This window comes from Notechis scutatus, chromosome 4 (assembly GCF_049901735.1).
Source record: "Notechis scutatus isolate UNSWTSFEM ecotype Mainland chromosome 4, rNotScu1.2, whole genome shotgun sequence".
Taxonomy (NCBI): domain Eukaryota; kingdom Metazoa; phylum Chordata; class Lepidosauria; order Squamata; family Elapidae; genus Notechis; species Notechis scutatus.
In genome coordinates this window covers 14711619-14727267 of record NC_142012.1, presented here as the reverse complement: position 1 = coordinate 14727267, position 15649 = coordinate 14711619, and the positions used below count along the sequence as shown (strand labels likewise).

The 15649-nt window shown below is 39.8% G+C and overlaps 2 protein-coding genes across 13 annotated transcripts in view; one reads left to right on the top strand and one right to left on the bottom strand.

Moving 5' to 3' along the window:
* Positions 1–433: 433 nt before the first annotated feature.
* On the top strand, positions 434–11175 carry C4H4orf36 (chromosome 4 C4orf36 homolog). Of its 2 annotated transcripts, none has more exons than XM_087962835.1 (4): positions 434–601; positions 3494–3615; positions 5681–5838; positions 8973–11175. In XM_087962835.1, exons 2-4 carry the CDS (start codon positions 3551–3553, stop codon positions 9113–9115), a joined length of 366 nt encoding a protein of 121 aa, XP_087818961.1. In that variant the 5' UTR covers positions 434–601; positions 3494–3550; the 3' UTR covers positions 9116–11175. The 2 variants fall into 2 exon arrangements, with proteins under 2 accessions (XP_087818961.1, XP_026543713.1); XM_026687928.2 differs by having other exon boundaries at positions 434–605; positions 3500–3615.
* Positions 11176–12365: 1190 nt separating this feature from the next.
* PTPN13 (protein tyrosine phosphatase non-receptor type 13) overlaps positions 12366–15649 on the bottom strand; it is a 193274-nt gene continuing 189990 nt past the window's right edge. For all 11 annotated transcript variants that reach the window (XM_087962816.1, XM_087962818.1, XM_087962817.1 and 8 more), the window contains exons 45-47: positions 15060–15275; positions 14232–14294; positions 12366–13233 (exon numbers count right to left, since the gene is read on the bottom strand). In XM_087962816.1, the coding sequence (XP_087818942.1) occupies positions 13153–13233; positions 14232–14294; positions 15060–15275 (360 nt within the window). In that variant the 3' untranslated portion in view covers positions 12366–13152. The remainder of the gene's footprint in view (positions 13234–14231; positions 14295–15059; positions 15276–15649) is intronic.

The following is a 15649-nucleotide window of genomic DNA, read 5'->3' as shown; positions in this document are numbered from 1 at the left end:
AGTGGGGATGCTGCAACTATTGTTAAGTGCAAGGACTAAACAATTGTAAGGCACTTTTTCAGTGGCATTGTAACTTCAATCAGTCACTAAACAAATGATTGTAAGTTGAGGACTGCTTGTCGCAACGACTGTATCTGAGTTTACCACAAGACACCAAAGCAGCTCAGATTAGAATTTAGTGGTTCTTTTTCCAAACTTGGCAACTTTACAAAGGTTGGACTTCAACTCCCAGAATTCCCCAGTCAGCACTGAAACGTTGAAGTCCATACATCTTAAAGTTGCCAAATTTAAAAAGCACTGGTTTAATACAGTCGGTCAAGACCACAAACATTTCTTCATTATCTATCATTACTAAATGTTGCCGTTGAAACACGACACCACTAGATGGAGTTTTGCCTTCAATTTTTGGAGAACTCTTGTTTACAACCTCAACTTAGCAACTGTAGAGCTTCCCATTCCTGATTTCTGAATACTATAATTTCTTGGAGGATTGGCCTTTTAAATTATCTAGAAAATACCCTGAAAGGGGGTGCGTGCTAAAAGGTCAACTTTACTTCTGAAAACTTCTGAACAGAGGAAGAATTTCATGGAATTATAAGAGGTGGGTATGGAAAAAAAATTTACATTATTAAATTTTCACTTTTTTCTCTCTCTAGCAGAAACACCTGTGGGATGTGCAAAACTTTGTGTGTGTGTATGTATGTGTGTAGACTTCTTGACTCATTCAACTTTTTTTGGACTGTATTCAGCATTCTCATTAAAAAAACACTTAGCCAATTAGGGCCCTCTGAATCAGTGTAAAAATTGTCTCTTAACCCATGTTGTAATGATAGAATAAGGGCATAATCTGATTTAATGGGTTTTTTTTAGATTCTCAGTCTGTTGTCTATGGAGATCAGTATGCTTACAGATATGCTTACAGAAAGTCTTTGTGCTTTTTTGCATCCTCTGCAGTGGTGGGATTCAATTTTTTTTACTACCAGTTCTGTGGGCATGGCTTGGTGGGCGTGGCAAGGGAAGGATACTGCAAAATCTCCATTCCCTCCCCATCCCACTAACCTGCTTTCCAGCTCCGTTCTCCTGTGCAGGGCAACCAAAGAAGACCCAGCCGATCAGCTGGGATTCGGGAGGCAGAGAATAGATGGGGTTGGTGGGGCCAGTCAGAGGTAGGATTTGCCAGTTCTCCAAACTACTCAAAATTTCTGCTACCGGTTCTCCAGAACTGGTCAGAACCTGCTGAATACCACCTCTGATCCTCTGGAGTTTATTTATTAAATGCATATGCCACCCATTTCACTGCTGAAACGACCCTGGGTGGCTGATGCTTTGTTTTGGAACAGGCCACAGATCTATGGCAGTAACATTGGGAGTGGGCCAGATTTTCCCTGTGGATGTCTGAGAAATATTTTGCTTAGGACAGGAAATACCCAAAATTTTCAGCAACCTTCCTGCCCTCTAAAGTTAAGATTCCCTATGCACCAAAGTGATAAAATAGTTTTATAGGGAAGAAAATAATACCCTCAGCCTGCTCCATGTACTTGTGTTCAGCCAGAAATGCTAATGATGCTTTATAATGCTCTTTATTGCATCAGTAGCAAATGTGTGAGAAATGTCAGAGACAAATAGTTATGTGCCTAGGGGCAATCATTATGGGTTAAGTAAAAAGCAATTCCCAGTAGGCTCATATCCATTGGATTTCTGAAAGGGGAAACAAGAATTACAAATGTTTTTTCTGGAGATTTAGAAAGGCAGCAGTCGCATTATGAAAATATAAGTAACAATTGTTGTCTGCACCAACTGGCAAGTAAGTGGGAGAAAACAAAGTTATTTTTAAAAATCAAAGAATGACTTTTAAAGATTAATAGGATTATTATAAAAAGGATCAGGAGAGAAAACAAAGTTATTTTTAAAAATCAAAGAATGATTTTTAAAGATTAATAGGATTATTATAAAAAGGATCAAATATGTAGCTGGGAGGATTTGGGCAACGAATGCCTTTATAGCCTGGATTTATAACTGATATTAAGGCAACAATTCTAAACTTATTCTTCAGCAGTAAATCCACACTTCTTCAAAAGGCAACTGGACTTTCTTGGTTTTTCCTTGAAGATGTTTTGCTTCTCATCCAAGAAGTGCCTTCAGTTCTTCAGAAGTCTCCTGAATGCTTCTGGATCTGGTACTGAAGAAGTTTCTTGGATGAGAAGCAAAAAAAATGTCTTCAAGGAAAGTCCAATTGCCTTTTGAAGAAGCATCTTTGGGACAATTGTGACCTGGATGGCTGAGAATTTCCATAGACATTCACACTGACTGCATATGTTTATGGATAAATATATGCAGGACTTCTATGGCAGTGGTCCCCAACCTTTTTTGTACCACGGACCGGTACAATCCACGGACCGATCCACGGTACCGGCATCAGCACGCACAACCAAGGCAAGGCGAGCCGAGTGACCGGCCGGCCAGCCGTCCCCCGCTTCTCCCCGCCACCTTCAACTCCTCCTTTGTACCTTCTCACGGTCGATGGGCTTTTAGGGCTCTTTCTTAATCTCCTCCTGAGTAACGCGAGACTCCACCGCCATCAGGACGGCTCTTCGTTCGAAGCCGGCCCCCCCTTTGACGAAACTAAGGTGCGAGGATTCCTTCAGCACCCAAATACCACTTTCCAACCGACGACCGACAAGCTCACCTGGAAGCACTTTCTCAAGCGCCGTCGAAACAAGATGGTGGGGCCCAAGCAAAATAAGCGGCCCGGTACAAAATGATCCACGGACCAGTACCGGTCTGGGGCCTTGTGGTTGGGGACCCCTGTTCTATGGGACATTTATGAATTTGCTATCCTTGGGCCCATTGTTTATTTAAATCCAATTACCCATGTTTTCTCGAAAATAAGACCCTGTCTTATATATATTTTTGCCACCAAATAAAGCACCAGGTCTTATTTTCGGGAGATGTCATCCACTAACCTCACTTGCGTGTGTTGCCCCTGGCCTCCTTTTCGCTGTCAGAAGCCTTCAGGAATGTCTTCTTCTGAGGCCGGCAAGGCTTTCCTGAAGGCCTCTGCAGCTGATAATAGAGCTCCAGATTGATCCAGAGCTTTGTTATCAGCTACAGAGGCCTTCAAGAAAGCCTTGCCAGCCTCAGAAGAAATGGGCCAGCAAGGCAGGCATCAGGGTGTGCAAGGCCTGGTTACAACTGTCCAAAGGTAAGTAGTAGGGCAGCTCCATCCCCCACATCCCCACCCTAGCTTAATTTTTACCTGTGCACTCTGGAGTGGGTGGGATCTTAATTAGGGCTTATTTTGGGAATAGGGCTTATATTGGGTGCATGTGTAAAAATCAAACTAGGACTTACTTTCAGGGCAGGTTATATTTTCAGGGAAACAGGGTATAATCTTGTATTTCATAATCATTCCAAATCTGCTTCTTGAATCAAGGCATCTAGAACATGGTGCTAAAATCCAGGACTAAACATTTGATGTACTTTCCATGCCCAGGTAAAGACAACTACTTCTAATTTGTGTGTGCAAAGAAGACAACCCCATTTGTCTGCAATGGAATATGACTTACACAGGAAGAAGAAAGTCACATCTCTTTTGAAAGCCAGCCCTTATACAGTGTATGTATTTCTTATCATGTTTTAGAAATATAATGGAGGTGGGGATTATTATTATTTTGCTTTAAAATACCATTGCAACCCTATAGCACCACCAGCTTTATGAAGGCAAGATGCACTAGTAAGAGAATACAGAAGGCGGAAAATACCAAAAAAAATTATGAGCAACTCACTCTTACTTATGCATCCTGATTTTCTTCATTTATTAGCTGGAAGACTCAAATTCAAGAAGTCCCCACTGGCACTTATACAACATTTGCCCAACAACTTTAACATTGATCCTCAATGGAAAGCCATCTGGGTCGCTGAATGCCCAGACATAGGAAGACATATAAATGACCCCACAAAAAAGGAGCCAGCTTTGAATTATCGATTTATCGGCGTATAACACGCACAGGCGTATAACACGCATCTTCATTTTAAGAGGGAAATTTCAGGAAAAAAATTAAAAAAAATTCTGCCTGCCTGCCTTAGTTTCTGGTTGTTTGGGAGCAGCTTCGCTGAGAATAATAACTATTCGCCTCTTTACTCAGCCGAAGCTGTTCCGATTCAACCATTAACGAAGGCAGGCAGGCAGGCAGAACGGAGCACTGCGGGCGGGCGGGCGAGGCGGACGGGGTGGGGTGGGGAGAAACGGGCGCTTCAGGGAAGCTGCGGCGACAGGAAAAGCCCCCCGCTTCTTTGAAGCAGTTTCTTCCTGTGCTGGTGGAGGAGCGAGAGAGCGACTGAGAGAGCTGACCCAGAGAGAAGGACAGGCTTCGGTTGCTTCCTCCCTCCCCTTCTTTCATTTGTGTCCTTGATCCCCGATCCCAGCAGCATTCACCGAAGGCTTCTTAACATTATATCGGCGTATAACACGCATACATCATTTGCCCCCTATTTTCAGGGGGAAAAAGTGCGTGTTATACGCCGATAAATACGGTATATCAGCAACAAACAATCCTGAATAGGATTTGCACCTCAGTGTCTGTTGGAACTCTCTGTATAAATGGGGGCATAGTATCCTCCCCTTCGTGTGACTGTGAGATCCCACGTCAAACTGTTAGATCTCATCATGACCAGCTTTGTATGTTGAGTGGTCCAATACTGGTCCAATATCTGATTTTTAAAAAATATAAACAATGCTGCGCTTCAATGGTTAGATGGCCTAGACCACGGGTGTCAAACTCGTGGTATCACGTTGCTGTCACGTGATGTTTTGCGATGCTTTTCCCCTTCGTGGAGCTAAAACTTAAAACTTGCGGAATTTTTCCCCTTCACGGAGCCATAAAGCCTACAAACTTGAAATTTGGCACATATGTTCCTCTTGGCTTCTAGCTCACTAAGAAAGGATTTTTCGAAATGACCATCAGAGCATTAGTATTTCCTACATTACTATTAACACGCTCTGATGCTAAGGAGTTCTACTCCCCCTCCCCACCTGAAAAGAAATCTGTTCCAAATGCAAAACACAAGCAGAGGAGTTTCAGTTTTAGTTTCATAGCAGCAACTAGCTTTAGTACAGAACAGTTGAGCTAAGCCATGCCCAGGCTCTTTGCTGTCTTTCTTCTCACACAGCAAATACTGTTTCAGTTTCCAAACAGCCCTCAACTCTCTCATACACTGACAGGACGCTAGCCAGATGAATACTGATGGATGCTGGTAGGCAGAGGCAGAATTTCCCCCCCTTATTTTCCTCCCCCAAAACTAAGTCCGATCACATAGTTTTGTAGCAAATTGGTGAGGGTTTACCCTGAAAGATATTGGGCGGTAGGAATCTGGGTTTGAAATTAGCCAAGGGAAAAGAAGATGATCATGAGATGAACCAATTATGTTTCTTCTTCTTTTCTCTCCCATGTGATTTCTTGCTCTTGTACCAGAAGACCCAATTTCTCCTTAATTCTAGGTTGCTTCTCTTCTTGATTAATTTCCACCTTTTGCTTCTTGTCCTGCCCTCAGGTGCTTTGGAGAATAGCTTGATGCCCTTCTTCTTTGTGGCAGGCCCTTCATGAGGGGAGGGCATGGACTCTTAGCCATTAACTTTGGTGTTTCCCTAAGTTATTACTAACTCTTACTGTTAATTTTGCAGGCATGATCGCGTTGAATTTGCTGAGCTTACAAAACGTTTCTCAAAAGCTTTTAAGGAAAAAATAACCAACCCTCTTCATTTTGACATCTGCTGGGGTTCCCCTTTCAAGCTGCGGCACGTGACAACTATTTTGAAAGTCCAAGCCCCTTCTGTACAATGTAAGTCGGTGTATTTAGGAGGTGGGTGATGGGTTACTGCAAGGGTGTCAAACTCAATTTGAGGGCCGTATCAGGGTAGTTTGTTTGACCTCAAGGGGCCGGGGTGGGTGTAGCCAGGGTGTGGCCAGCATGATGTCACTCGTGTCGGGGGGGGGGCGCCTGTGGTGGCCCAAGCGTTCTGCCAGTGAAAACGGGCTCCCGAGCTCCGTTTTTGGCTGCAATGGTCTCCTGCAACCCTCTGCCAGCAAAAATGTAGCTTGGACGGGAGCATGCCCTCACGAGCTCCATTTTCGCTAGCAGAGGCACCGCGGGCTGGTTCTTTGATGTTTCCAGGGTGGCCCCATGGGCCAGATCTAAGCATCCTGTGGGCCAGATCTCGCCCTTGGGCCTTGAGTTTGACACCCCTGGGTTACAGACTCCAAGAAGGCAATAGCATTGATGTACAGAGGCAGGAGCTCTCACGTTTTTTTTAATTTATCTCACAAATACATGACTCTAGGCAATGTACAATTAAATGCATAAAAACATAAAAGATACAATACCTCAATATAAGGAGCCAGGTAAAACAAGGATAAAATTAAATTAAAAATCAAAAGGGAGAGAGGGGCTACAAAGTACTAACCACCCACAGGGTTGCATGCCCCTCGGTGAGCTCCACGTGAAGTGGCAAAACCAAGTCCCCCTGATTCTTTTGAAAGTTTAGGAGAATGGGGGGGGGGACGCCTCACTTCTGGGTGGGAGGATAGCAACAGAATACTAAAGGGTTACTAATGGCCTTTCCAGCACCGAATAAAGCAAAATAGGAGATCTGTCCATTTTAGAAATAGGCAGTAAGTAGATAGGTGAAGTGTGGAACACCTTTGGTGGTTTCAAAGGTGCTTTTGAAAAAGGCAACCTGGCTTGTTTTTCCTTAAAGACATTTCGCTTCTCATCCAAGAAGCTTTAGTAAGCCTTAGTAAGACCACACCTCTGCTTTGCAACAGAATACCCTATGTCACCAGGCTTGAAATTTTGGGCTTGGACAACCTTGAATTATGCTGCCTATGGTTAGACTTAAGCGTGGCACACAAAATTATCTGCTACCATGTCCTACCAGTCAATGACTACTTCAGCTTCAACTGCAATAATACAAGAGCACACAACAGATACAAACTCAATGTAAACAGCTCCAAGCTTGATTGCAGAAAGTATGACTTCGGCAACAGAGTGGTCAGTGCCTGGAACGCACTACCTGACTCTGTTGTTACATCCTCTAACCCCCACTCCTCTAACCCTTAAACTATCCACTATTGACCTCACTCCATTCCTAAGAGGTCTGTAAGAGGCGTGCATAAGTGCACCATCGCGCCTACCATCCCTGTCCTATTGTCCCCATTTATTTGTACCTGTTTCCTGTATTCTTACTCATGTGTATACCTATACCTATTATTTTGTAAGCGATTGACAAATCAAATCAAATCAAACAAACAAATAAATATTCCAGAGGGCAGGTGCAACAGTAGAGAAGACACTGTTCCGGGACCCCAACAGTTGAAATCTTTAATGATGTGGCCCATCATATACTTTCTCTTCCTAATTGGTTGGGTTGGGTTGATGTGATGGGAATAAGATGGTTCCTCAGGTGAGGAAAAGTCATGTTCTGGATGTCCCAAAGGTGCTTTTTCAGGGGGCAACTGGACGTTCTTGTTTTTCTTTGAAGATGTTTCGCTTCTCATCCAAGAAGCTTCTTCAGCTCTGACTGAATGATGGGGAATGGAAGGATTTATACTCCTTGCGGACAGCTGGTCATTTGCATTCTTTTAGAGAGCCCTTGAGGCCACTTGGAGGTTTGCCTGTGTCCTCTGGGTCACCTGAGTAATGCAAATATGTGTGGAGCCTTTTCGGCTGCAGGATGCTTTCTGCCCTGTGTCTTTTCATCCTGAAGCCAAGAAGGCCCCACCCCCATTTGCACCACTCAGGTGACCCTTTGGACACAGATAAACCTCCAAGTGGCCTCAACGGCTCTCTAAAAAGAATGCAGAGGATCAGCTGTCGACAAGGAGTATTAATCCTTCCATTCCCCACCATCCAGTCAGAGCCAAAGAAGCTTCTTGGATGAGAAGCAAAACGTCTTCAAAGGAAAGCAAGAAAGCCCAGTTGCTTCCTGAAAAAGCACCTTTGGGACAACCGTGACCTGGATGAATGAGGATCTCCATAGCCATGTTCTAAAGATATTGATCTTGTTCTACTGTATCAAGAAGTTTTCTGTTTGGTAAAAAGGGAAGAAATTGACAGAAGAGTGCCGGAGCTGCAGAAAAGTGACTTAAGGGTCATTTGTGGCCTTAAGGTTACACAACACCCACATCAACAATCTATCTTCAGTAAGAAGAGGCCAGCAGTGTTCCTCAGTTTAAGGTCTAAAGGCTGATTGCAAGTTCAGGCTTTTGGCAAAAAAGAGTTGTATGATTTCTTGCAGCCTGGTAGGCAGGGAAGAGCATGAAGAAAGCAAGTGAAGATAATAGCTTCTCTCACCCAGGATTAATTAATTCAATTTAGCCACCACCCAAATACAGTACAGACTGACTCTGGGTGGCTCACAATAAAAGCAAACAAGATAGAAGGCAAGTCTAATATAAATAAACTTACAAAAAGAGAAATAATAAAGAATAAGATGATGACTGGCACGTTTTTGTCATTCCATTGATTGAAGCTGTTATACCTTAAGTGACAAGGGTTAAAATTTTGCCTTTTTTCCATTGATAAGAAATAGATACTTCCTATTTTAATGTCACACCTCTCCTTTTAAAGTCCACGGAATATTTACCTGACTCTAAGCGACACAGTGTTTTTAAAACTTGACAATTTTAAGAAGTGTGGACATCCCAGAATTCATGCTGAGAGAATTCTGGGAGTTGAAGTCCACTTATTTTAAAGTTTGGAAAACACTGTCTTCGATGCACAGTATAATCTTAATAGTTTAGCTTTCCAGCTAAAATGAGTTTTAACTCTAAATTTGAGTTAGGGTTTTCAACTCAATTAGCGACTGCCTGCTTGGTCAACATTTGAGAGGGATAAATAGATTACCACTAGACCAAAAAAGGTAGTTCCTAAAACTTTATGCTTTGATTTATCTTTTGCAATTTTCTGCATTGCAGCATTAGAAACCGAGAGGATTTTGGAACGCCAGAGGCTTGAGAAATCTGAACTCCAACGCAAGATTTCATGGGATGGACAGATTGAACTAAAAAGCAAGATCTTTTTGGAGAGAAGACCACTGCCCCCTAGTGGTTTTAACTAGAACTTGCTTACCACTGTACATGTATTTGTCGTGTATTTCTCTGAGTAACTGTGATCCAGCCTGTGATCGAATCAACATAATAGCAGAATGAACACAAGCAGGCTAGCAAAATGGTTTCCTGCAACTGTAATATGTTCATATGTATCCACTAACAAAGAAGGGCTAGGGGTGACATGAGAGCAGTCTTCCAATATCTCAGGGGCTGCCACAAAGAAGAGAAGCACCTCCCGAGGGCAGGACAAGAGGCAATGGATGGAAACTAAACAAGGAGAGAAGCAACCTAGAAATAAGGAGAAATTTCTTGACAGTTAGAACAATGAATCAGTGGAACAACTTGCCTCCAGAAGTTGTAAATGCTCCAACCCTGGAAGTTTTAAAGAAGAGATTGGACAACCATTTGTCTGAAATGGCATAGGGTTTCCTGCCTAAGCAGGGGGTTGGACTAGAAGACCTCCAAGGTCCCTTCCAACTCTGTTATTCTATTCTATTCTATTCTATTCTATTCTATTCTATTCTATTCTATTCTATTCTATTCTATTCTATTCTGTTATTAAATAACAGGAAGAAACAGGAAGAAAACAGGCAATTAATTCCTAAAGGTTCTCTATAGGAGGAAGGCATGAGACGTTGGTTTCTGGTCTTATATACCCTCAATTCTTGAGTTCCCAAGCTTATTCTGCCACATCCAAGAAGTAGATGAAAGCTTTAATTGAATTTCAATTAAACTCTGTTTAGCAACATTCCCTGATTCCTAAAAATGCAGTTTAATTACGATTTGTGATAACAAGCTGACCATGACTTGAAATTGGCACATTTCATCAAACCAGGATGAATAGCAATCTTTTATCCAACATCAGACAAAAAGTGAATATAATCAGGATATTTAGTCATGATTGTTGAATAAATTATGGTGGCCTCATTCAAAATGTTATGCCACGATGGATGAGCCCATACATTTATTTATTGTGATGTTTCTCAATGTTGGCCACTTGAAAGAGGGTGGACCAACTCCCAGAATTCCTCAGCCAACATGGCTGGCTGGGAAAGTCTGGAAGTTGAAGTTGGCTGTGTCAAATTTTTCAACATTCAATTTCCAAACATTAGAATGCACAAAAGGTGTGACGTGCCTTGGGGATTATAAAGGTATTTTGGTATCTTTAATATAATTAAATGTGCTTGGTAGGTAACTACATAAATATAACTTTTTAAACATTGTTTGTTTCATTGGTCCATACATCTTCAAGAAGCAAAGGTTGAAAAAAAATGATTTATTGTACTGATTGTCCATACAACACAATATTGTATTGTGTTTACAGTACAACAAATATTTAAAATAAAACATCAATTGTAAGAAGAAAACTACAAAATTCTAAAACTATGAATGCTATAAAATCACTCCAAGTGGATATCCTATCATTCACCATAGATTTCTGGGAATAACTTGGTTTTTAAGTATTTTACAACACCGGAAACATTCTGCTTCTACAAAAGCAGAAGATTTTGTATTATGGCTCAGATCCCTGTAAGAACAACAAAAAGTTATAATTTAAATTGATTAACTTAAAAGCAGAAGCAGAAGCTTTTGGACTCTGTTTCTGGCTAAAATAAAACATATGAGATTGGAGCGTGTAAAAATGCAAGGCTCTTTCAATTGAATATATGTATTGAATATATTTTAAAACAATACTGTCTTCTCTTTTTAATTAAGGAGCATCTGTTTTTGAACCAAGTATGTTCCTGTCTCTTACTTCTAGAAACACACAGACACGAAGAGAGGGAGAGAATCATGTTAATCTATAAGAATAAACTATATAAATCCAGTTTGACTGTTTGCTTGGTTGATAAGGTATTCCTCAGCTGTGGATGTACACTTGTCTGAAAATGAAGATAGGACTCATGGAAATTTGTTTATACTAGAGTATAGCTCTGAAGATGACATATTCTAATTATAACAAAGTGTCTTTGGATACTTACAATACATAACAAATTTATTATTGCACTCATGCCAATCGCAGCCTCCAAGCTTTGCAGCAATAAATCTATTTGCCTTGATGTCAAAATGCTTTGTGTTATTTTTCTTTCAAAAGCCTAGCATGTTCCCTCTGGATATGGAACATTTATTTCATTTGTAAGCTACAATAAAAAAAAACCCGAAACATAATATAATCCCAGACCCTAAGATCTGCATTGTTGCTTGTAATTTACTGGGTCTAATTTCATGTATGAATATTATAAGGACCAAGAATGTGTCAGATTAAGACTTCCATTTCTATTAATATCAGCTGGAGAAGGTTTGTTTATAGTCCACAAGATGTTCTGCTCATGGCAAGATGGCATCACCCATATTAGAAATATCTGTTCCAAGAAACTTGAACTAGCTCCACTTAGTTCTTTTGGACTTTTTTGTATCATATTTTGGCCCCATAGCATTCCTTAAGTAATAGAAATGGTGGATAACTGAGCATCCGTCCTTTGTCTGAAAATCGAGGACCTGTATACTGCACGAGTCAAAAAGAGGGCTGTGAAAATATTTACAGTCCCCTCACATCCCGAACATAAACAGTTTCAACTCCTACCCTCAAAACGACGCTATAGAGCATTGCACACCAGAACAACTAGACACAAGGACAGTTTTTCCCCGAACACCATCACTCTGCTAAACAAATAATTCCCTCAACCCTATTCAACTATTACAAAGTCTGCACTATTACTGTTAATCTTGTCATCACTCCTTATCACCCATCCCCTCCCACTTGTGACTGTATGACTGTAACTTTGTTGCTTGTATCCTTACGATTTATATTGACTGTTTCTTAGTATGATTTGATTGCTTATTGTACCCTATGACTATAATTAAGATTCGTACCTTATGATTCTCGAATGTATCTTGACAAATGTATCTTTTCTTTTATGTATTTACACCAAGACAAATTCCTTGTGTGTCCAATCACACTTGGCCAATAAAGTATTCTAAATCTAAAAAAACACGTGTTTCTGTACATAGGAAAAAAATATAACAGACTGCAGCCAATTACTAGTGGTATTTCAAGAGCTATAAATCACATAGCAAGCAGTGTAAAAAATGAGGGATGATTGATTCCATAGCTATGTCTAAAGTTTTGTAGAATTCAGACAGTTTGAAAACAAGTATGGAATTCATTTGAACTGAAATTTTCTTGAAAATAAGGGTAGAAGCTGAAGCTGAAAACAAGCAGATATATTGGACACAAAACAGAATTATTACATGACATATTTTAAAAAGTGACTTTTTATTTACACCGGGGAATTGTTTCAGCAGTTAGAAGTTTAGATATTTGATAATTCACCTTTTTTTTGTAAAAGTATATAAATATATACACAAGCCTTTATATAAACATTGTAACGTGTGATACAGTAAATAATTGCTATTTTCCCATACACGAGTAAGTAAAGCTTAAATACTGATTTCAAGTATTTTCTATAGAAATCTCTACAATATTACAATTGTTGGAAAAAGATAGCTCTGTTATAAACACACTTGAAAAACAGCCAAATAAAAATGTACAGTAAGAAAATCCATCAGGATAAAATACTGTTTTATTCCCCTCCCCCAAAATAGTTTCCACATTATATAAGTAACTGGAAAATAATCTGCAAGAAGCATGGATATATGTTAAAAATGTTTTTAACATGTCATTTACTTTCAACGATTTGAAAAAGCTGCAAAAATGCAGCACAATTAAATATAAATGTATATAAGTGATGCTTAAGTGCCCATATCTATGTAAAAGAGGGAACCTTGCTTGGTGGTACCTGATGCTTAATTGAGACTGGAACTGGAATAATATTGGCAAAAGCTGTTTATAATCAAAGAATCTTGGGAACTGCAGTTTGAAGAAAGTGTGCGCAAGCAGCTGTCACTCACAATTCTTTTTCTCTTTCGTTGATCCACATCTCCCATGGAAAAAGTACAAATATTAAACCAGCTTCAATCTCTAATGTGAAGACACCCTAAGTATCCAAGGGCGTATTTTTAAATGTATACTTGGCACAATATTTTAGCTGTTTCTTTGCTGTTCTTCTGCTTGAAGACGTCTTAGGACATACAAGATAACTTGATAGCAGAAAATGTATTGGTCCTGTAAAAGGAAGGAATTATTGCATATTCTCACAGAATACAAATACAGAACACAAGCACGTTTTGGCTGTGATACAGAAAATTCTGCTTAACAGATTCCCACCCTTCCTTACACAATATTCGTCATCCTCAGCAAAAGATGGATTGCGTCTTTTGGATGTATTTCATGAGAGGTTGCAAAATGTATGGGTAGCCAATATATAAAAATCTCCTGGCTGCAATAGTGCAAGCAGTTTCAAATCTCAAAAAAACTGTATAGTCCCAGGAATATTCTTTAAAAATGTCACAGAGAAGGAAATGTGAGAAATTTGCACGCTGAAACTTCCTTTTCATCACTTAATTTTTATCTTCAGAATTTCACTCTTTCCTTCGGAGGGAGTTAAATATAAACATTTATTTATTTAATATTTCGTATTTAGAAACTGCCCATCTTCCTGATAGAACGACTCTGGATGTTTTCTAAATATGATATATAAATAATTATTTTTAAATTACGCAGAATATTTGAAAACAAGTGCTTTGCAAAGCAGGTTAGTGCAAAGCAGGTTAAAGCAGCTACATCTTTTGTAATGCAGACATGGCTGCTTTAAAAAGCTGAGACAGAATCAACTGTGTTTTACACAGCTCTGTTTTTTTAGTCATTCCTCTTGCCCCATTGTTACTCATTTTACAATGTAATATGAAGACATTTTTTTCTGATTTTTTTTTTAACTCAGCATTTTATAGATCTCGGAACTGCAATTTGCTTTTATGTTGGTTTGCCTTCTTACTGCCCTCACTTTGTAAAGTTTCATTCCATGATTGGTTTTATTTTTAATTTCCATGATTATAAAACTATCCAGAGAGTCTCAGGTACTAAGAAATACAGAAATCCAATAAAATAAATACATTATCCATTTTTTCCTTTGCTTTCATTTCCCAGGAGTCTTGTTGGGACATGTTAAGAAATTAGAAAACCTGAGAAGCAAGACCATGTGTTGCAATTTAGGATAAATATACCTCAGTTTGCACCATGCCATGTCTTTGCAAACGCATCAGCCGCACCACTTCGGAGATATCAAACTGTGAAAAAAAAAAGACACCCAATTTAAATTGCATGTTGTTAAATTTTTATGGAAAGGTTACAATTGATGCTCAGCACTAAATATAACTCTTGGCCTTCACAAAGCAGGGTAGAGAGGGCAGGTGAATGCTCAACTCGTTTCCATACTTTTTCCTCTTCTCCCAGAATCTTTCTCTTCAGCTTTTTCTTCTAATAAAGCTTGCAGGAAAAAGCTGATGAAAAAAGCTGTTGAGAAATGTTGGCAGGAAGAGAGGAAAAACATCCTCCTGGAAAGTTTTTATGGTGAATGTCCAACTTTACTCTCTTTTCTTTGTGGCTTGCATCCCAATAGATGCAGGAAACCTCAGTTGCAAGAACTTTGTCTGCATTTGGTGCCACCTTCTGATGAAGCTATGAATATTCCTATCTTTTAAAATCTGCATTCTGATTTGCATATTACTCCAATGTTGGGACAAGGAATCTCAGAAGACAAGGAGCTTATACTAATAAAATCAAAAACTTCTGAAAAATTTATCATGGATAATATATTAAAATTGTACTGTGCAGCCAATGGAGATTTTAAGAACAGACTAAAGTGTGATGAGCCAGATGTATATCAATAAACTACTCAATTATCTATTGTAAGATTAATTAAGATAATCCCAATTTGGAATTCTTCAGATGGGTTTGGATGACCAGAATTCCCATAGATGGCCACCTAGAATTTCGTGAATTACAAATCTTTGTTTGAAGGGTTGGAGGAAGATTCATGTAGGTTTACTCACCTTGAGGTCTTGGCTGATTAAGCCCAGGACCACGTCAAGGCAGATAAGCGTGCCTGATCGCCCAATGCCTGCACTGCAGTGAGTAATGATGGGTCCTGATTTGTGGATGTGCCTCATGTAGGAGATGAAAGTTATCAAATCATCTGGTTGAGATGGTGTGTCATGATCTGGCCAAGCAGTAAAGTTTAAATGGGAAATATGCCGGAGTTCACCTGTCTGTAGATTTGAAATTCAAAGAACACATACAGTAAAATTAAGACCATCTGTTCTGACCCACATCCTTGTCCAACAAATCACACACAATCCAAAATGAACAGAAACCTTGTAATGCTTTTACAAAATAATTAGCTGTGATAAGCACAAGCCTTGCCAAACTGTGCAAGACTTGCCGAAAGATAACAGACAAGAAATAATTTGCAATACAAGAATCTTCAAATACAAACTCAGGATACTGGAACGTCCACGAGGCTGGAGTTTCAAAACGTCTTTGCCTTCTGCAAAGTACGTTCCTTTCACAGCTGGCTTTTAGCTTCTTGAAGGAGAGGCCATTACCTTGTAGCCTTACTCCTGAGTCGCCTGTGCTGTTGTAG

Excerpts from the sequence above, each read along its gene's own strand:
- C4H4orf36 (XM_087962835.1), top strand. The coding sequence starts at position 3,551 with ATGGAATATGACTTACACAGGAAGAAGAAAGTCACATCTCTTTTGAAA. Across the intron at positions 3,616-5,680 it reads AAAGCCAGCCCTTATACAGT|GCATGATCGCGTTGAATTTG; the intron begins GTATGTATTTCT and ends TTAATTTTGCAG. Across the intron at positions 5,839-8,972 it reads CCAAGCCCCTTCTGTACAAT|CATTAGAAACCGAGAGGATT; the intron begins GTAAGTCGGTGT and ends TCTGCATTGCAG.